General features: G+C 52.4%; 1 protein-coding gene across 1 annotated transcript in view; it reads left to right on the forward strand.

The window, feature by feature from the left end:
* The first annotated feature begins 3,551 nt into the window (after positions 1-3,551).
* ptch1 (patched 1) overlaps positions 3,552-22,173 on the forward strand; it is a 32,640-nt gene continuing 14,018 nt past the window's right edge. The window contains exons 1-14 of the mRNA XM_064353224.1: positions 3,552-3,685; positions 4,164-4,233; positions 4,332-4,426; positions 6,428-6,638; positions 7,150-7,271; positions 7,402-7,549; positions 9,355-9,486; positions 9,852-10,016; positions 10,420-10,512; positions 12,918-13,043; positions 16,764-16,882; positions 17,962-18,505; positions 19,067-19,376; positions 20,394-20,536. Coding sequence (XP_064209294.1) covers positions 3,552-3,685; positions 4,164-4,233; positions 4,332-4,426; positions 6,428-6,638; positions 7,150-7,271; positions 7,402-7,549; positions 9,355-9,486; positions 9,852-10,016; positions 10,420-10,512; positions 12,918-13,043; positions 16,764-16,882; positions 17,962-18,505; positions 19,067-19,376; positions 20,394-20,536 — 2,412 coding nt within the window. The remainder of the gene's footprint in view (positions 3,686-4,163; positions 4,234-4,331; positions 4,427-6,427; positions 6,639-7,149; positions 7,272-7,401; positions 7,550-9,354; positions 9,487-9,851; positions 10,017-10,419; positions 10,513-12,917; positions 13,044-16,763; positions 16,883-17,961; positions 18,506-19,066; positions 19,377-20,393; positions 20,537-22,173) is intronic.

Below are 22,173 nucleotides of genomic sequence, written 5' to 3' on the forward strand. Positions count from 1 at the left end.
AAAAACGTGGGGGGAAAGAGGAGGACTTGTTAGTGTTTGTTTCAGCCCATAAATCTGTGACGTTCAGGCTTGTTTGGAGAGTAATGGAGACGGGCTACGGCCGGTGAAAAAGCTCGCAGAAGCGCGGAGTCTGGTTAGCTTGAAGCTGTTATTAATGATGGATATTATAAACATGCCCGAGAAAGCGGGATCACATGGGAATGCTTTTTAGGACCCAGAAAAAAAGAAATCAAGAGTATTTCCATAATGCTTGTGGACACAGGGAGCGACCCCCCCCTCTCCCTAACACACATGCACAAAAAGCACCCCCCCCCCGTTTTTAGTCTGCCTGGGTGGTCCCACAGACAGAATACCATGCCTGTTTTCAACTTTAATAAGATTACAATTGTCCGAAAATATCCAACCAATGTCTGTTTCATGAATCGAGGGACAATTGTTTAATTGGATTAAAGCATGTAAAATGTAACAGGGTTTTTTTTTTTCTACAAAAGGACATGACAAAGATGAAAGATATGGGACGCGGGGGGTGGGGGGTGGCTGGGGGTCTAGAGGTTCCCAGGCCTGTAACCTGCAGAGTCAGCCCCATAGAAACTAGTGCCCCCACCCAAAATTTCACATTTTTAACAGGTGTGTGTGCACATGTAAGGAAAAAAAAAAAGGAGAGCACTGAAAGATGTTTTTGTTTTTCCATTGGTTTCTGTAAATGTCTCCAGAGGCTCATGTTTTAAAAGGAAGGGAACAGCAGGCTTTTAATGTTGTGCACAGTAGAAGTGATGGATTAAATTTGATTTGGAAACGGAGGGGGGGCTAGCCCGCGCTAGCATGTGTCAGTCTGGGAGGTCTGGCTCGCGGACCGAACGGGAAACCGTTCCCTGGAACTGGAATATGCCGTCGGAATTTCATATTAGCATATCATATTGGAATGTGGTGTTTGAACTGAATCTGAATGTTAAGGTTTGGACTTCATTCCTCCATCAGAATATAGCAATGAAATGTATAAACTGTATGTAATTATTGCATTTCGGTGTTGTCGTTAGTGAATAGGGAATACAGAATCCACCATTACATCGCCCACAAAGGCTGCAGACTAGTTCCTGTGGTGGGCAGTGACGTCGGTGGTTTCTGCTTGTTTCAGTCTAAGAAATTCAAATCCCTGTTGAGAGAAAAGTGGAAATATTTGAACAGTCAACCTGGTGATGTTTGACGGCATTGTCTGGCTGACTTGTCCAAGCCCGCCCAGACCACACACAAGCACACGCACGCACACACACACACACACACACACACACACACACACACACACACACACACACACGGCTTCCCACAGTCAGTGTTGACCCTGGCCCGAGTTTGATTTCAGGCTCCGCGGCTCATCCTTGCTCTGACACGGTGCCTGACCAGGGTGAACCGCTCAGCGCTCTCATGTTATGGCGGACATTTTCTCGACCGAAAGAGAAACGCTGCCCAGCGAATGTAAACGCTTCGATGCTCGTCAGGGCCCTGGTTCACAAAGCAGGATTTCTGAGGTGGCTGGATAGCTGCGCTGAGCAAAAAACCGGAACTCTCCCAAATCTGGAACATGGACATAAAAAATCAGAGCTATTCTGGGTTTTACTCCACACAGTTATGGTGCTACCTCAGTAATCCTGCTTTGTGAAACACCCCCCCTGGTGTGTGAAGGCTCTATTGACCCCTGTCTCTGCTCACACCCTGATGAGAAGAATGGACCTGTGTTTGTTCAGTATTGTCCGGTTCTTGGTGTGCGCGTTCTGCGTCGTGTTGTGTTGAGGCGACAGTGCGGCGCACTGCTGTGGGAACTGCGCGCGCAATTCCGAGGTTGCGGGTTTGATTCCCGGCCGGGCCGCTGCTGCTGTACCCTCGAGCCAAAGGCACTTAACCTGAACCGCTCCAGTCGAATATCCTGCTGGGTAAATGGCGCGTTTGGAAAGAATGTAAACTGTGCAGCTCATATAAACCTTAACTAGCTGAAATGCAATTAATGTGGGTTACAGTTCTCATTAAGGACCTATTAATGCATTGTGATGTTGAATTCATTACTGCTGTAATACGTGTTTATTATTGTAATGACTTTACAGTTGTTCTGCTCCGTCATACACAGTCCTGTGTTTCAAATGCAGTCAAATTTTTTTATTGATTTAGCCTCCTTAAGGAAGTCCGATCTTTTCACCACAAAGTGGTATATATGCGTGTATGCAGCAAGCCGTCGCATATGTAACAATATTCTGTTGACTGCCAACAGGGACAAGTGAAAAATTGTGAACATTGTCCAGAACTTTGGCTTTTTTATACATTGTTACAGCCAACTCTCAGAACTCCTGTGCTGAAGTGTGTGCGTGCGTGCGTGCGTGCGTGCGTCTGTGTGTGTGTGTGTGCGTGTGTGTGTGCTGGGCCAGTAACACACGGTTATGTGTTTTGCTAGCTCCATCTGTGGCAGCGCACAGTAATTGAGCCTGTTTGGCATGCTGATAAAGCTGGAATTTTAAAGTTGCACGATGAGTGAGTGAGAGAGTGGAATGATTTTCCACGTCCCTGTACAGGAAATGCGTGCACGCATAGCAACACACATCAGTTAGTTTTTCCATCACAATAAAGTCGTAAATGCTTACCCCATTGTGTCAATAAACACAGTCAGTGTCAGATATGATTCAAAGAAGTTTATTCTGAACTCACGAATGTTGCGCACCCACAAAACTAATATACAACGGCTTGGTTGAATACTCTTCTTGTTGGCTGGGACGTGGGCATTATTTTTCACTCATCGTCATGGCAAATTCAGCAGGGGTGTGCATTGTTATGTCACACTCATCGTCATTGCAAATTCAGCAGCGGTGTGCATTGTTATGTCACACTCATCGTCATTGCAAATTCAGCAGGGGTGTGCATTATTATGTCACAGTCATCGTCAAGGTAATTTCGGCAGAAGTAAGCATCATTGTACAGTAGTTCCCCACCTGACATTTGGAGACCGCTTCAGTTGCCTGCCCAGTTCCCCTAAACAGTGTTTGTGGATGGGGTCCAGGGCGTGGACGTAGCATGAGACACTTTGTCTTCTGGGGTGCAGATTTCTCTGGCCAGGGGAGGGAGGGGTGTGTATGCCTGTCCTCTAGCTGTCAGATGCAAAGTCATGGTGATATGAAAAGCCATTTGAAAGCACTTTTGCGTGCCGCTTGTGTGTACATATTTTCAGGCCCAGTTGTACCGTTGTGCGGTGTGGACGTGGTGCTCAGCTCACATCCACCGGGGCAAGGCTTGTGCGTGCATGCATGTGTGCGTGTGTGTGTATATTGTGTGGATGGTGTGTCTGTTTGTGTGTATAATGTGTGTGTGTGTGTATAGTGTGTGTGTGTTTATAATGTGGGTGTGTGTGTGTGTATTGTGTGTGTGTGTGTGTGTTAGTGGTGTGTGTTATAATGTGGTGTGTGTGGTGTTGTGTGTGTAGGTGGGTGTTATAATGTTGATGTGGGTGGAGGTGGTGAATGAGAGGCAGTCCCTCGGCAGAGTGGGGCAGGAAGGGCTGCATAACCCCGCAGATGAGGATCCATGTTCAACCCCCAGTGAGTCGACGCCCAGGAGGAGGCGCCAACCTCCTCACCGTGGAGGCGCTACGGCAACACCTGGACTCCGCCCTCAAGGCGAGCAGAGTGCAAGTTTACATGTACAACAGGTGAGAGAAACGCCTTTACCTTTTCACAGGTGAGAGAGCACCTTTACCTGTGTGACAGGCGAGAGAGTTCCTTTACCTGCACGACAGGTGAGAGTGAGTTCACCTATGTAACAGGTGGAAGGGCACGTTGACCTATATAACGCTGTATAACAGGTGAGAGAGCACTTTCACCTGCGTATCAGATGATACAGAACTTTACCTGTGTAAGGTGAGAACCACTACTTGTAAAAATGGTATGTAGAGACTTACCTTCATAAGAGTTGAGAATGCAAGTTTACTTGTTTAAATGTGAGCTTATGTGTGTAAATGGCAAATTTAAGTGTGCCTGAATGCACAGTTATGTATTAAAAATCTTATATTGTATGTATTACATACTTTATGGAAACATATACCTTGGTATCATGTTTTTTCTTTTTTTGTGTGCTAAAAGTTGTCCATAGCTATGAAATGTTAACTCTGCTTTTCTCTTTTTTTTTAGACAATGGAATTTGGAACATTTATGCTACAAATCAGGAGAACTAGTTACAGAAGCAAACGTCATGGACCAGGTGAAGTGACCGGATGTGATCTGTTGCCATTCATAAGGAGAAATAAACGCCCATTTGAAGGACAGAATACCTGAGTGATTTCTCTTGTGTCGTTTCAGATTATTGAAAAATTATATCCATGTTTAATAATCACTCCACTGGATTGCTTCTGGGAGGGTGCAAAACTCCACTCAGGAATGTTTTATCTACCGTAAGTAGTCCTTTTTTTGTTTGATATAAAAAATGGAAAGCAAATGGGGGTTTATTTAGGTTGAAGTTTCTCTGTTTTTTGTCTAAACTGAAAGCGCAGTCTTATATGTTCAGGCTTTCCCAGTCTCTGATAAACTATGGGGATTTTAACATTCCAGTGGGTGTGAGTTTTTTTTTGTTTTGAAGAAACACCTTGATGAATTTCGGTCTGCTTGGGTGTGTGTGCCCACGTGTGCGTGTGTGTGTGTGTGTGTGTGTGTGTGTGCGTTTGTGTGTGCGTTTGTGCGTGTGTGCGTGTGCGTGTGTGTGTGTGTGTGTGTGCGTGTGCGTGCATGTGTGTGTGTGTGTGTGTGTTACACACCACTGGCCCCATTGTAACCGCAGTGCATGGCTTAGTGAATAGCAGTGCTGAAGGTTCACTGCTGTACTAATGCAGACCAGAGCTGCTCTCCCAGTGCACAGAAAATAAGCATTTCACTGTGTTCTGCTTGGGAGGCCTGGAAGAAAGACTCAAGCCTGGTTAAGCACACACAATGTGGCCTGAACCACAGTGAGACAGCCAGCACTGCAAGAGGGGATGAGAGAAAGGGAGGGAGGGAGGGGGGGAGAGAGAGGGTGAAAGAGGGAGAGATGGACATTGGGTGGGTAGAATTTTAGAGGGGACAAACATTTTCCCCTCCCTTTCCCTCCGCAGAATGCAGTCATGTTACAGTTATCTGCTGTAAAAAAAAAGTCCCCCCTCGATTTGGAAACACTGCGCCATGTTTTTTGTAAGGTACCTTAAAATTGGAATGAAAATTGGAGAGAGAGAGAGAGTGCGAGAGAGAGCAACAGAGAGAGGGGACAGAGACAGAGAGAGAGAGAGCAACAGAGAGAGAAGGACAGAGAGAGAGAGAGCAACGGAGAGTGAGGGACTGAGACAGAGAGAGAGATTGGGCGGAGTAACCCCCTTTCACAGCCAGACTGACACTAAAGAGGCCGGTCTGTGGTTTGGCTAGTGGGAGTGAGGGATGGCGGCGTGATTCATTTCGTTTGGTCAAAGGGAGACTCCACGCAGGCTGAAACCCAAGCAGTGCCTCCCTCTTCACCAGGCCGTCAATCACGTCCCTGCGGACAGAGTGAAAAGAGCAAACGTGTTTCAGTGTCTAATCCCGTAAGAGCAGCTCTTACTGCTTTGTGTCAGACTGAGCAGAGCGCGGATATCACAATAAACAGCGTTCTGCACAGGTAGATATCAGCATTGTTTTGTACAGGCAGATATCACGATAAACAGTGTTCTATACAGGTAGATATCACAGTGAACAGTGTGTGCTGTACAGGTAGATATCAGTTAGCGTTGTTTTGTACAGTTAGATATCTACATGTACAGCACACTATTCATTGTGATATCAGTTAGCATTGTTTTGTACAGATAGATATCACAATGAACAGTGTGCCATACAGGTAGATATAATTATGAACAGTGTTCTATGCAGGTAAATATCCCAATGAACAGTGTTCTCTACAGGTAGATATTAATTAGCATTAATTTGTATAGGTAGATATCACAATTAGTAGTGCTCTGCACAGGTGAATATCACAATTAGCAGCGTTCTGTACAGGCGGATATCAAAGCGAATGGTGTGTTGTTCAGGTAAAGTTGAGATATCGGGACAGGCAGTCATATTCACATTTAGGTCATGCTCGTCAAGATCTACTTACACAGCTACAAAAATACGCAACCATTTATACAGCAGAATGTTTACTGTAGCAGTTCAGCTTGAGTACATTTTCCAAGGTTTCAAACAAACGTCCCACCTGGGATTCAAACATGCAACCGCTGTGGTCCCAGCCCTGCCCCTTCTACCACAGCTCTACACTGCCCCCTAGAGCAGAGTTGTGTGTGTGGAGTTCGGGGGGTAACTGGGACTGAGTTCAGTGCGGGTTGGGTTGGTGGGGGGAGCTGTTAAGGGGCCTTGGCACAGGTCGCTGCAGGCGTGTTTGTCTGCAGGCCTTCCTCCATCAGTTGGCGCTTTGGTTACCGGAGTCTGGGGGCCACTCAGCGCCGTGGTCTGACCGGAGCGGACTTGACCCTGAGTCCTGGGGGACCTGCGGCGTCTGAACTGGGCGGACGCGGAGAGTGCGAGCCGGTCGGTCACGGGTACATGGACCGGCCCTGCCTGAACCCGGCCGACCCGGACTGCCCGCCCACCGCGCCCAACAAGAACGCCACGCGGGTGAGGGAGCCCAACACGCAGCGCCGGAAATACCAAACACCAGCCCCTTACCCAAACACCAGCCCCTTACCCAAACAGGCAGCCCTTACCCAAACACCAACCCCTTACCCAAACACCAGCCCCTTACCCAAACACCAACCCCTTATCCAAACACATTCCCCTTACCCAAACACCAACCCCTTACCCAAACAGGCAGTCCCTACCAAAACACGCACCCCTTTCCCAAACACCAACCCCTGAAAATACATGCACCCCATTTCCCTTAGCAGGTATCCCTTACCCAAACACCAACCCCTTATCCAAACATGCACCCCTGAAAATACATGTACCCCTTAAAATACACGGACCCCTTTAATATCATGTTCATGCAACGCCTTACCCAGAGCACCCGAGTTGACGCCCTCCCATAATGGCGTTGCCCCTGGTTGAGCCCTCCCTGATTCCCTCTCTCTCTCTCTCTCTCTCTCTCTTGCCCCCTCTCTCCCCTCTCTCTCTCTCGTTTACCCTGCAGCCGTACGACATCGCGCGCGTGCTCACGGGCGGCTGCCACGGCCTCTCCAGGAAGTACATGCACTGGCAAGAGGAGCTGATTGTGGGCGGAGCCATCAAGAATGGCAGCGGCCAACTCTTGAGGTAAGACCGGGAGGGGGGAGATCGAGGGAGAGAGGGGCTGAGGGACAGAGAAGTTATCAACGGTACAGAATTGTGACGCCATTTTGTGAACCAGCTTAAAGCTCTCTCTCTCTCCCTCTCTCTCTCTCAGTGCTCAGGCCCTGCAGACCATGTTCCAGCTGATGACTCCTAAGCAGATGTATGAACACTGGAAGGTCTACAGCGACGTCTCCCTCATCAACTGGAACCAGGAGAAAGCGGCCGCCATCCTGGAGGCCTGGCAGCGCCGGTACTCTGAGGTACAGGGAGAATCACTATCATACGCACACACACACACTCACCTAACACACATACACACACACACTCACCTAACACACATACACACACACCACTCACCTAACACATACACACACACACACACACCACCTACACACTAACACACATACACACACACACACACCCACTACACACTACACACACACCACCTACAACACACACACACACCACACACAACCACATCACCTAACACACATACACACACTCCCCAACCACACACACACACACTCACCTAACACAACATCACCTAACACTACACACACACACACACCACTCACCTAACACACAACACACACACACTCACCTACACACACACACACACACACACACAACCCTCACCTACCCCTAACACATACACACACACACACACTCACCTAACACCTACACACACACACACTCACCTAACACACATACACACACACACACACTCACCTAACACACATACACACACACTCACCTAACACACACACACACACTCACCTAACACACACACACAGGCACACGCTTAACACACACATGCAGTTGCACACGTACACACAATGCTTCTGACTGGAGGTCATATTAATGTGTGTGTGTGTGTGTGTGTGTGTGTGCGCACTTTTGCTGATGGTTTGTGCTCGTATTGGTGTTCCTGCGATGAGCTGTACTGGTGCTATTGCCTTGCATGCAGTTGAGTTCAGGAGTGAAAATGTGCATGACCCCCCCCCTCCACTCTGTGCTGGTGGGCCACGCCCTCTTTTCGTGTCCCAGTGAAGGGGTGCGCGCTGCTTCGGGGTGGCGGTCAGGCCCGGGCCGGCCCAGCTGCGACGGGCGGGGCGTCTGGAACGCATTAGCGAGGCGTCGGGTCTCTGCCGCAGATGGGGTCCCCATTGGTCGGCTTACGTGTGACATCATCTGGTCTTTGTTTTCGAGGGCTCTGACCTCTGCTCGGCACGCTGTGACCCCACCTAACGGGGGGTGGGGGTGGGGGTGGGGGCTAGGGGGGGGTCGACCGCAGACAAGACTTTGGGGGACGTTACAGAGTATCGCTGCAGTAGTGGTAGAAGTGGATGCAGAGGGTGTCTCTCTCTCGCCCCTGAAACACTCACTCCCTGTCCAGAGCCAACCTGCTACAAAAACAACAGAGCAGAGTCTCTGACCAGTACAGAATGTATTATTTTTTTAATCGTTATTTTTAAATTTGGGGGCTGCCCCTTGAGGAAGGCAGTCTCAGCTGCGCAGATGCCTGCAGCTGCGTAGGTCCTGGGCCAGGATGGTGACTGCATATCCGCCAGATGCGCAGCTGCGTGCGTTATCTCTGTTTTATTTGGAATCTTTGAAGGAGTTTGAGCTGGATCCGCAGAGAGTTCCTTACTGCGCATACACTCGCTGTGAAAAGCATCCTTAATCTGTATGACTTACAGCCTTTAACACACTGTGTGCATGCATGCTTGTGTGTGGCTTATGTCAAAACATGGCTGATCCCGGACTCTGAAAGTTGCAGTTAAAAAAAAAAAAGAGTTGTAAGCCCTTGTTTTTTGGGGGTGTGGTGTGTTATCAGGTATTCCTGATAGATGAAGAGTGGGACAGCATTCTACTACGTGCTTCCTGTTTCACGTTATCCATTTCCTGTTACGTTCTGTTTCTGTTTTCTTTTTTTCCTGTTATGTGCTTCCTTTTATTTGTTTCCTGTTATGTTTCCTGTTGTCCATTTCCTGTTTCCTGTTGTTCTCCCTGCTGTTTGTTTCCTTCTTCCTGTTAACCTCTCTCTTCCTGCCCTCCTCCCCAGGCTGTGCAGCAGAGTGTCTCCATTAACTCCTCCCAGAAGGTGCTCACTTTCACGACTACTACCTTAGAGGACATCCTCAAGTCCTTCTCTGACATCAGCGTGATCCGCGTTGCCAGCGGTTACCTGCTCATGGTGAGGCTCTTTGTCCTTCTCCCGTCTGTCTGCAGAGAAACTGCCAATGAGAAGGGCTTCTTAAGGTGTGAGTGTGTGTGAGTGTGTGTGCGTGTGTGTGCGTGTGTGTGTGTGTGTGAGTGAGCGAGTGTGTGTGAGAGTGTGTGAGAATCTGCGTGTGTCTCTGTGAGAGTGTGTGTGTGTGTGTGTGTGAGAGCATGCGTGCATGAGTGTGAGTGTATGTTGAATGTGCGTGAGTGTGTGTCGTGTCGTGTGTGTGAGCAAGCCTGAGTGCTAGTGTGTGTTGAATGTGTGTGTGCGTGTGTGAGAGAGTGTGTGCGTGAGTGTGTGTGTTCACGCTGCTCTCTCTCTCTCCCCTCCTCCAGCTCGCCTACGCCTGCCTCACCATGCTGCGATGGGACTGTGCCAAATCCCAGGGTGCCGTTGGGCTGGCGGGCGTCCTGCTGGTGGCGCTGTCCGTGGCGGCCGGACTCGGGCTCTGCTCCCTGCTCGGCATCTCCTTCAACGCCGCCACCACTCAGGTACCGCCCGCTCCGCCCGGCGACGGCCAATCAGCCGCCGCGCATACGTAATGCTGGCCAATCAGCCGCCGCGCATACGTAATGATGGCCAATCAGCCGCCGCGCATACGTAATGATGGCCATCAGCCGCGCGCTCGTATGATGGCCAATCAGCCGCCGCGCATACGTAATGATGGCCAATCAGCCGCCGCGCATACGTAATGATGGCCAATCAGCCGCCGCGCATACGTAATGATGGCCAATCAGCCGCCGCGCATACGTAATGAGGCCAATGCGCGCGCTACTAAGCGCCAATCAGCGCTGCGCAGAATGACCAATCCTGCCGCGCTCGTAATGATGCCAATCCGGCCGCGCTCGTAAGATGGCCAATCGCCTGGCATCGTTGACACGCCCGTTTTTCCCCTGGCAGGAGTTTGCCCTTCTTGCCCTCGTCGGGGTGGACGACGTCTTCCTCCTGGCCCACGCCTTCAGCGAGACGGGCCAGAACAAACGCATTCCGTTTGAGGTGAGGATTGAACCCCCTGCCCTGCTGGAGCTGGCGGAGAGTGGGCGCTACACCAGTCAGAATGAATGGCTTTAATAACACGTGCTTAGCAGCTCGTCAGAAGCTGGCCTTGAGATCTTCCCGTTGAAAAGAAACAGGAAGTGGATTCTGTATCGATTGGCGTCGTTGGCCAGGTCACGAAAGAAACGGGGACCATTGTCATAGCAACACTCCCTAGTGTGCTTGTGCACCTGTGAACTTCAGAAACTTTTATGCTGGTGTATGAAATGGTCTTGTGACAATGACAGCGAGCACTGTGTAGCTATGGTAGGTAGGTAGTTAAGGTAGCCAATCTTCTTTTTGGTTACGTGGTCCGTTTTCTTTCTTGTTTTTTTGTTGTTGTTTTTTTACAGTAGCAAGAATCACTTAAGTGGAGTTTTACGTGCCTGGTCCAGTAGCGTTACGGTTTTGTTCACGTAATGGTCGAAACGTGACATTTCTGCAGATGCTGTAAAAGCATGTTGCTGTAGTAACCGTTCCAGAATGCTGAGGGTAATTCACCAGTGACCCCTGAACGATTAAAGTTCCGAACCGCTTTGCCGGGTAGGGCAGCATGTGTGAAAGGGGCTGCTGTGATGTCACTGTGATGTCACACAGTCCGTCCTCTTTGGGTTCTGAGTGTCAGGCTGTGTCCGGGCACGCATTTCTCTTCTTCCTTCACACGAGCACAGCAATCTTATCGCTCGTGAGAAAAACAAGAGGTACGGCTCTCTCCTTTTCTCTCTCTCTCTCCCCTCTCTCTCTGTCCGTCTGGCGCGTTCTCTGGCTTCTGTTATCTCTCGTGTTTAGGAATGTGTGAGCGCTTGTCTGCGCTTGCGATGGGAGTTCAAACGGCTGGGGCTGGGGGAACAAAGTGGAGCGCCGGTGCGGTGCTTCGGAGGGGTCGGCCCTATCGCTCTCTCTCTCTCTCTCTCTCCCTCTCTCTCTCTCTCTTTATCTCTCTCTCTCTCTCTCCCTCTCTCTCTTTCCCCTTCTCTCTCTCTCTTTATCTCTCTCTCTCTCTCTCTCTCTCTCTCTCTCTCTCTCTCTCCTCTCTCCCTCTCTCTCTATCTCTCTCTCTCTCTCTCTCTCTCTCTCGCACGCCCGGGCGGGCCGGCTGGCTGGCCGCTGTTTGAAGTCGGCGCTGCTACGTGATTCGTCGCGCCGCGCGGTGGCTGCTAGGCGACGCCCTGTCACTGCGTGAGCCACCTCAGGGCTAGGGACAGAGAGAAGAAGAGAAATAATAATAACAATAATAATAATAGGTGAAATCCATAATCTCTCATCCAGATTGTACCTAGTTTTGTGTAGCCTCTGCTTTGGCATTTGTCATGCCAATAAAGCACTTTTAGAAATTTGGGAGAGAGAGGGATATTGTCCTTGCCCCTTGAGAGAACAAGTTGAAGTTTTTGAGAGGGGGGGAGAGAGATAAAGAGATAAAGAGTTGGATTTATTTCCTCCTGAGCCTCTGCTTTCTTTCATCACACAGTGAAATGCTTCTCCGCAGACAGACAGGCAGACAGACAGACACGGACAGGATTCATCCTGGTTGCCGTGAGACACCTCGGTGGCTTGTGGGAAAGCAGTTTCCCATAATCCCTAGGTGGAGAGTGAGGGGATTTTACTTGTCATGGGACGGGTGGACGGGCGGAGAGGGGGACGAGGACGGCGTGTATTTGCTTGTTTCGGTGTTTGTGAGGGCTTTTGATGGAGGCGTGGCTCTAGACGCAGGCCCCGCCCACCCAGACTCCTGGCCCCGCCTTATCGTCCTGGCCCCTCCCCTCTGTGGTTGAAATGAAAGCGAAGTGTTTTCTGCTGGGAGGGGAAGAGCATGATCTCTCCTGTCTGTCGGGCCCATGAGAACAAGCCTCGCTATGGGTGGCCTTGCAGATTCTGTGTGTCTTTGTGTGTGTGTATGTGTGTGTGTGAGAGAGAGAGAGAAAAAGAGATAGAGAAACAAACAAGGACAAAAGCCTGGTGAAAGGTCACAAAGGTGCATCATTTTGGTGGATGTACGTGCACTTGGTTATGCGTGCAAGTCTATGTTGTGTACATGCGAGTGTGTATGTGCACGTTCATGGGAGCCTGGGATCTTTCCCCTTTCTCCACATACGCGTGCAGTAGAAACAGGAAGCTGATTTAATCTAGCAGAGCTCATTAAACTGTCAGTCAGACTGAGGGCATTAGTCCCTTTAAGGAACATTAAAACACTCACCAATCATAATGTGCACAAGCTGTCAAAGCGGTCTACAGCACAGTGTGTGCATGTGCGTGCGTGTGTGTGCGCATGTGTGTGTTTGTGTGTGTGTTGCATGTGTGTGTTATGGGCAGTGTGTGTGTGTGTGTTGTACGGGACAGTGTGTGATTGTGTGTGTCGCCCCCTGCAGGACCGGACGGGGGAGTGTCTGAAGCGGACTGGAGCCAGTGTGACCCTGACCTCCATCAGTAACGTCACTGCCTTCTTCATGGCTGCACTCATCCCCATCCCAGCACTGAGAGCCTTCTCCCTGCAGGTCTGTACTATCTATCCCTCTCTCCTTCTACCCCTCTATCCCTCTCCCTCTATCCCTCTCTCTCCCTAAGCCACCAGCACTGAGAGCCTTCTCCCTGCAGGTCTGTACTCTCTATCCCTCTCTCCTTCTATCCCTCTATCCCTCTCTCTCCCTAAGCCACCAGCACTGAGAGCCTTCTCCCTCCAGGTCTGTACTGTCTATCACTCTATCCCTCTATTCCTCTCTCTCTTCCCCTATCCCTGTCCCTCTGTCCCTCTCTCCCTCTCCCTCTCTCCCTCTATCCTTCTCCCTCCCTCCAGCACTGAGAGCTTTCTACCTACAGGTCTGTACTCTCCCTCTCCCTCTATCCATCTCTCTCTCTCTCTCTATCTAGCTCCTGCCCTCTGTTCCCTTCTTATTTCTCTCCCCTCTTCAGTCCTCATCCCTCACCCCTTTTCCCATTTAATTTGAGCTCCGCCCCCCTGTCCTCCCTGTTTTGGATTAGCCCTCCACCCTGTGTCAGTCCGGCGACTGTGTCCCGCCGCAGGTAACCCTATCCCCCCGGGCGGATGGGCGGGGGGCCGGGAGGATTGGGGAGGGCCGGGCCGGGGTGGGGGGACGGGGGTCGCGTTGGCATGCCCTGCACCTGCAGTCAATCAGTGGCGGGACAGGACCCTCGAAGGCAGACAAGCCGGGCCTTTTGAGGGGGATCAGGGACGTCCCGAACGTGAACCGGACGGGGACAGCAGGCCGAAACGCACCGCCAGAGCCAGGGGGGACAGCTGTCAAAATACAGAGAGGGTCCGCCAACCCCCCACCCCCCTCCCCTGCGACAGCTGATCCAGGATCAGTGTAGTCAAAATACAGGGAGGGTCCACCCACCCTCTTATCAGCGTAGTTCAGCTCCCTTCCCCGAAGCATGACTGTTATGTGTGGAATGCTTAAACTGATCTGGGGTCAGCTTAGCTTTACCTTCTTCCCGTGAGCGCGACTTATTTACGGAATGCTAAAACTGATCTGGGGCCAGCTTACTGTACTTTCCCCCTTCTTCCACATGCAGCGAATATGTGCAATGGTCAGAGTGGTGGCAGGTCTGGCATGGGGGTGTTTGCTGATGGACTCATTCTCCATTACTGGCTTGGCGGGTTGGCGGTGGCACGCTCGTGTGGCTGGCACTTCTACACATTTCCTGTTTGGACAGCTGGGTGTTTTGCTGAAGCTGGATTAGGCTCATGGTTAGCTCGCTGCTCAGTCATGCAAAGGTAGTACCCCACAAAGATTCGAACCTGCAACCTCCTGGTTTGGACTGGAATTTCGAAACCACCAAGCTGTGCATAGGCCGGCCTTCATCGTAGTGCATTTTGGGTAATAATTTTAATTTTAAGAGAGACACCGTTGACGTGTATAGCAGTGCTGAAGGAGACTGCTGTTGTGATTGATTGAGTGATTGATTGATTGAGGGGGTTAGTTTCAGATCTGGATTGATCTGGGTTCTGTATTAGTCTTGGTGAGGGATCATGTAGCATTCTAGTCCTAGTTGCCGCTGGCTCATTTGATGCTTTAAGGCTGTGTGTGTGTGTGTGTGTGTGTGGGCTTTTGTGTGTGTGTGTGGGCATGCTTGCGTGCGTGTGTGTGTGCTTGCGTGTGAGTGTGTGTGCGTGCTTGCGTGCGTGCGTGCGTGCGTGCGTGTGTGTGTGCGTGCTTGAGTGTGTGTGTGCGCTTGCTTGAGTGTGTGTGTGTGTGTGTAAACATTCCAGTGAGTCTCTGTGGCTCAGAGAGGGGATTAAACTCTCTATGCACCAGTCCTGACACAACCTGCCTCTCTCTCTCTCTCTCTCTCTCTCTCTCTCTCCCCCCCTCTCTTAAGGAAACCCTCTACATAGCTGTGGTCTGCTCAACTCTCCTTTTCAGAATTTTCATCTCTTCTTCGTCTTTCCATTCTGTTCACCCTCTGCCGCTCTCCATCTCCATTTGTTTCTTTTCCTTTTTCCATCTTTTTCTCTCAAGATTCTTCTCTCTGTCTTCAGCTGTCCCTCCGTCCCTCCGTCTCTGTGTGCGCGCCTGTGTGTGTGTGTGTGTGTGTGTGCGTGCACGCCTGTGTGTTCCGCACACGGTGTGGAATGAGAGAGGGAGTGAGAGAGAGAGAGCAGCGATAGGGAGGTGTGTGAGGACAGGACAGGGCGGGGCGGGGCTGTCTCATCACCTCCAGGCCCTGCCCCCCCCCCCTCCCTCCCTCCCCCCCCCTTCCCGCCTCCCGTCTCCTTGGGTGGTCTGGCAGCCGGGCAGGATACAAGCTTCACCCTGAGATGGGCCCCTGCCCCCCCCCCCCCCCCCCCCCCGCGCCTCCTGCTCCGACCTGCTACTCTCTCTCCCTCTCCGTCTGTCTTTCCCTTCCTCCCCCTCTCCCTCCGTCTCTCCGTCTCTCTTTCTTCCTCCCTGTGTTCTCTCTCTCTCTCTCTCTCCCTCCCTTGTTTGTTCTGGGCCCTAATCCACGGTGGGTGTGAGCTGGATTACGTTGTGTGAATGAGCGTGTGCGCCAGCGGGCACACGCGTGCTAACCGTCCCAGCTCGCCCCCGAAATCCCTCGAACCCGGCTCGTTCGGCTGCTATCGGGGCTCGCGTTCTCGGGAAGGGAAGCGGGGCTGGGCTGGGGTGCGGTGGGGTGAGGAAGGAGTGCAGGCGTATCAGGACACACCTCTTCTCCTCTCTGCTTTTCGGGAGACCCCCCACCGTCAGTTTTTTACTCATCGCGGTCGCGGTTTGGCGGAACCCCGCAATTTTCCCACAATGCACTCCTTCCTCCTGTAAACTGGTGTGACTGAGCGCGGGGCTCGTAAAAGCGAGGGAGCCTGGTCTCTCTCTCCTCTCTCTCTCTCTCTCTCCCTCTCTCTCCCTCTCTCTCTCCCTCTCCCTCTCTCTCTCTCTCTCTCCGCTAAGACCAGTAAACAGGCCCCGCCCACTGCATACCCCGTTAAAACACCAGGAACTGCGGGCCTCTCCAGGGGATTAACCGCTTTATCACGGTCCTTTCACGTTCCCGAACACACGGGGAGCGGACCGCAGCGCTCGCGAGGAAGCCGCTCTCGTGACCGCGCACCTCTCGCTCAAAGCATGTTCCGCAGACCAAATAAACAACAAAAGCACGCTAAATACTGAGTTTAAACAAACAATACATGTAGTGAACCATAGAAAAGGGAAAAAAAAAAACCCAATTAAATTAGGTGGAACTGTAGCTAAGATGATGAAAGATGAGTTTTTGAAAGGGTTGAACCTGGAGTTTTGAAGTTCAGCCTGGCTCTGAGGCTTGCATACTTGCTATTAGAACGTTCTGTAACTACACTAAATATGAATCTGAAATACTTTAACTCTTCGGATGCTGGTAAAAAAAAAAAAGATTTAAACACCGGTAGTCTGGGAATTTTCCCTGAAACATGTCGGGACTTGAAACGTGCAGTTGTATGAGAGACAGTTTGTTCTGAACACTGGTGGTGGGGGTGTGTGGGTTTTTAAATGCTGGGTAATGTGTGGGAATGTATGCCCAGCTGATGGGTGTTCGAGTCTCACCTCCTGGTTAACGGTGCAGTGTGGGGTTAGTGCTGGAGTGTCACTGAGGCGTCCGCACATCTGGTTTCTCGCCTTCTGCCAGATTTCTCCAGATTGTCTTTCTCCGGTACCGGTGGCGGTGTTGACCGCGTTTTTTAACCGCGCGCTGACCGCGTGTGTCTCTCCCCCCCCCGGCAGGCGGCGGTTGTGGTCGTGTTCAACTTCGCCATGGTCCTGCTCATCTTCCCCGCCATCCTCAGCATGGACCTGTACCGCAGGGAGGAGCGACGCTTCGACATCTTCTGCTGCTTCGTCAGGTGACCCGGCCTGCGCCCGCGCCTGGAACGCATTTCAGAGTCTTCTCGTGAAGAGATCATTGTAAAAAAAAAAATATATTTTTTTTTCTTGGCTGGGGACTTCCTGTGTCTCCTCTCTCCCGGTGCGTCCTCCAGTATTAATGTTACCGCGGCAACCGCTCGGCCGTGTCCGCAAGCAGATGTAGGGACTGCCGCGGCTGCCGTGGTAACGGGTCACGTGACATGAAACATGTCCAGACGTGGGAGGGCCGGTGCCTTACCCTCCACTTCCTGTCTGCGTGGTCGGGGCGTTTCTCCCCCCCCCCTGCTGGGGGTTGAGGGGGGGGCGCAGACCCGCTCCGGGCACAGAGATCCTCCACACTGTCTGCACGGTTCCTCACGCCGTCATTGACAGGAAATGAAAGCCCAAATAACAGCACCTTCCTGTGAAAGAACTGCACTTACTGCGGCAGCTCTGCGCCTTCTACACCAGAGTCCCAGCACCTGCAGAACACACACACACATACACACACGCACGCACACACATACACACACACACACACACATGCGCACGCACACACGCACACATACACACATACGTAAGCACAGACACAGACACACACACACACACACACACACACATGCGCACGCACACGCACCATCCACATACGTAGCACAGACACGACACATACACACACACACCACACGCCCCACACACACCATACTAGCACAGACACACACTCACACACGTAACATAACTGGAATAGTAAAAGCCAGATTGCTATGAAATTTGATACAGACATTCATGTTCTGAAGAGAAAAAGCAAACCTACTGATTTTTGTGGACCCATGGCCTTCCCTCTAGTGCCACCATTTGACCTGATATTCCATTTGTCATTGAAATATCTTGACAAGTAATACCCTGGTAGCCCTGAAGTTTGCTGTGTACATTCATGTTCCCAAGAGAAAGAAACCTATTGATTTTGGTGACCTCTAATGCCCTTTCCCCCTCTTCCAATCTTCCCCTCTCACTTCCTCTGTCCTCCTCTCCCTTCCTCCATCCTCCTCTCTCTCCCTTCTCCCTCCCTTGCTCACTGCAGCCCGTGCGCTAACCGGGTGATCCAGATGGAGCCTCAGGCCTGCCTGGACGGCCTGAGCAGGAGCCGCTACAGCCCGCCCCCCTCCTACGTCACCCCGCCCCCTTCCTACGTGACCCCGCCCCCCTCCTACAGCAGCCACAGCTTTGCGCAGCAGACGCAGATCACCATGCAGTCGACGGTGCAGCTGCGCACCGAGTACGACCCCCGCACGCAGGCCTACTACACCACCGCCGAGCCGCGCTCGGAGATCTCCGTGCACCCGCTGCCCGTCCCCGCCCCCGGCCCCGCCCCCGCCGCCGCCGCCGCCGCCTCCAACCTCAACAACAACAGCGCCGGCCCCCGCGCTGGCGCCCCCCCCGCCCGGGCCCCGGGCCCCGACGCCGTCAGCTGCCACACGCCGGAGAACTCCAGCTCCACCCGGGACCTGCTGTCGGGCCCCCCCGAGCCCGCCCTGCGCTGCCTGGAGCCGCCCTGCTCCCGCTGGACCTTCGCCTCCTTCGCCGAGAAGCACTACGCTCCCTTCCTGCTGCAGCCCACCACCAAGGTGAGCCCCGCCCTTCTGCCCCGCCCGCCCTGCCCTGCCCTGCCCCTCCCTGCTTCATCCTGTTCAACCCTACCTCATCATAATCTGCCCTTCCCTGCCCTCCCAGCCCTGCCCTGCCCCATTCGGACCCGCCCTTCCTGATCCTGCCCCCCCCCCAGTCCCCACCCTTCCCAATCCAACCCCATTCTGCCCTACTCAACTTGCCCTACCACTCCCCAGTTCAGTTTTGTTACTGTTTAGTTTCTTTTATTACGAGTCGTCTGATTGGCCCAGACAGCTCCAGTCCCATTGCACCATAGGCTCAGAATGCTCAGTCTGCCCACCCATATTCAGCCTGTGCCATTCCAGCTATTTAGGATCCCCCCCATAGTACAGGGCAGCTGTCCCTCTGGGCTACTGGGCTAAGTCATCATGCCCCCTCCCCCCCCGCCACTGTATCCATGGTGACAGCCCCCACCCCACCCCCTGCCACCACTGTAACCATGGTGACAGCCCTTGCCCGGGTTGCTGGCCAGGTGTCCGACTCTCAGCGGCCGATCTGCGGCGTGTTCCCCCGGGCAGGTGGTGGTCATCGTCCTGTTCGTGGCGCTGCTGGGCGTGAGCCTGTACGGGACCACGCGCGTGCGCGACGGCCTGGAGCTGACGGACATCGTGCCGCGCGAGACCAGCGAGTACGACTTCATCGGCGCCCAGTTCCGCTTCTTCTCCTTCTACAACATGTACGTGGTGACGCAGCGCGCCGACTACGCCCGCCAGCAGCCGCTGCTCTACGCCCTGCACCGCCGCTTCGCCTCCGTCAAGTACATCCTGCGCCAGGACGGCGGCCGCCTGCCCCACATGTGGCTGCACTTCTTCAGAGACTGGCTGCTAGGTGAGAGGGGGTGTGTGTGTGTGTGTGTGTGGCTGCACTTCTTCAGAGACTGGCTGCTAGGTGAGAGGGGGTGTGTGTGTGTGTGTGTGTGTGTGTGTGTGTGTGTGTGTGTGGCTGCACTTCTTCAGAGACTGGCTGCTCGGTGAGAGGGGTGTGTGTGTGTGTGTGTGGCTGCACTTCTTCAGAGACTGGCTGCTCGGTGAGAGAGGTGTGTGTGTGTGTGTGTGGCTGCACTTCTTCAGAGACTGGCTGCTCGTGAGAGGGGTGTGTGTGGTGTTGGGCTGCACTTCTGCAGAGACTGGCTGCTCGGTGAGAGGGGTGTGTGTGTGTGTGTGTATCTGTGTGGGAGGAACGGAGACAGAGGAAGTCATACCAGCAGTAGATCACAGGGGGCAGGGAGGGTCTGTTAATAATGAAAACATTAATATATTTCATGGGTTTTTTTTCAGAGCATTAAATTAGCCGGAGTGACCCTGGCTGACTCACTGAGTCCCAGAGTGCAGCTCTGTCTGCTGTTCTGTGTGTGTGTGTGTGTGTGTGTGTGTGTGTGTGTGTGTGTGTGTGTGTGTGTGTCTGCTGTAGAGCTGAAGGACCTGCTCACACAGACAGCCTGACCTCCCTCAGACAGCTATCTGAACCACTGAACACTACACCGCTTATGACCAATAATCCACATATACACACACACACACACGGACACACACATAAACACACACCCTTATGAACAGTTATACCCACCTTGAATTACAGCCCCTATACCCTGCCAGGTCTACCAGCAGGATCAAACCATTCAGGCACAAAAAAGGGGGTGGTCACAGCAGCAATAGGGAAGGCATAAAGCTTATGGAAGTGGATCAAGTGCATCAAGATATTGTAACACTTCACTTCAAATGGGCAAATACTGTATGCAAATTATTGGTAATTTCAGTATGGTACCAGTATTGGTATTTGACAGTACAACGCAGTGTATTTGGCTCCAGTAGGGGGCGCTGTTGTGACTGACTCTCTTCGCGCCAGGTCTCCAGCAGGCTTTTGATCGCGACTGGGAGGCCGGCAGGATCACGCAGGCCAGCTACAGGAACGGCTCGGACGACGGCGTCCTGGCCTACAAGCTACTGGTGCAAACCGGCCGGAGGGATAAGCCCGTCAACATGAACCAGGTGGGTGTGGGGTCCGGGCCACCGCGTCGGGTGTGGGGGGGGTCTCCCTCCCCGTCAACATGAACCGGGTGGTTGGGTCGGCACGTGTCGGGGGGCTCTCCCGTCAACATGAACTGGGTGGGTGTGGGGTCCGGGCCACCGCGTCGGGTGTGGGGGGTCCTCCCTCCCCATCAACATGAACCGGGTGGGTGTGGGGTCCGAGCCTCCACAGCCTCCGCTAGGCGACAGGAAATTTAGGCGTTCTCCTCCCCGTGGCGGTCGTCGTCGGCGATATAACTGTCGCGCTCCCGTGGCGGTTTTACCACGCGCAGGAGCTCTCGACGGGGGGGTGGCCTCAGTCCCCCCTCCCCGAGAAGGCCGTTAGCTCAGGGGCGGCTGGGAACATTCGGGCCAGACGTGGGCCCTCCTAGCGGCTGCAGCCGGGCCCGCGTTAAATCTGACAGTTTAACATGCTCGCCGTGTTTCCAGTTACCGCTCAGCGTGAGACACCAGCCCCCAGAACCAGAGCGGGGAAAAAGAGCTTACACACTGCCGCGACGAGGAGGTGTGTGTGTGTGTGTTTCTGTGCGTGTGTATGTGCGCACTCGCATGTGTCTGTGTGTGTGTGAGTGTGAGTGTGTTTCTGTGCGTGTGTGTATGTGCGCACTCGCATGTGTCTGTGTGTGAGTGTGTGTGTGTGTCTGTTTCTGTGCGTGTGGTTGTGTGTGTGTGTGTTTGCGCACTCGCATGTGTCTGTGTGTGTGGTTCTGTGTGTATTTGTGTGAGTGTGTGTGAGTGTGTGTGTGTGTGTGTGCGCGCGCGTGCATGCATGCGTGTGTGTGGTTGCGCAGGTTGTAGAGAGCAACACCCTCCCGTTTAAATTTTTTCCCTTCCTCTTTTCATCGGTGTTGTATGAAGACGTCTGCGTGCGCCAAGGTTTAAAAAAAAAAAAAGAAGATAAAACCCAATGAAATAAGAGGATAAGAACGGTGCTGGCGCGCGTCCCGTGATGTCATTTCCTGTGCCTGTGCGGGAGAGGGGGAGAGGGCCGCAGTGACAGGTTGAAGGCGTCCAGTTGTTGCATATCCTGCTCTGTAATTGAATCCAGATCTTTGGAATCCGTCTTTTTTATTTTTTTCTTTCTGCTTTTTTTCCCCCCTCGTCCCGCCGCTGTCGCGGCTCGGCCTCCTCCTGATTGGCCGGAAAGGGAGTGTGAATCCACGCCGGCGGGCTGCGCCCCCGAAGCTGAATGTTTTATAACCGCACGCGTGGGGCTTCGAAAGCCAGAAGGGCTCGGCTCGCTCCTGGACTGACGTGTTCTCCAAAAACTCGAAAATAAATCCACTTTCTACACAGAAATCCTGCTTCCTTTTAAGCTGGGAAGGCAGCTTTTTTTTTTGTATTTATAAGATTTATAAATTGAATTTGTATGTATTTTTATTAATTTTTTTTTACACCTTGCACTTTAATTACTAGAAAAGTTTATATTCATTTGTAGTTTTTTTGTTTTCAAAAAAAAAAAAAAATGCAAGTGGTTGTCATGGACACTGTTGCCGTCGCAGTGGCTTCCTGTGCTCTCTGCTCCTCGGGGACCTTTTTGCTGTAGTGCCGGGCATTGTGGGTATCCTCGGTGTGGTGGGGGGGTGTGGAGAGTGGGG

This window comes from Anguilla rostrata, chromosome 10, assembly GCF_018555375.3.
Source record: "Anguilla rostrata isolate EN2019 chromosome 10, ASM1855537v3, whole genome shotgun sequence".
Taxonomy (NCBI): domain Eukaryota; kingdom Metazoa; phylum Chordata; class Actinopteri; order Anguilliformes; family Anguillidae; genus Anguilla; species Anguilla rostrata.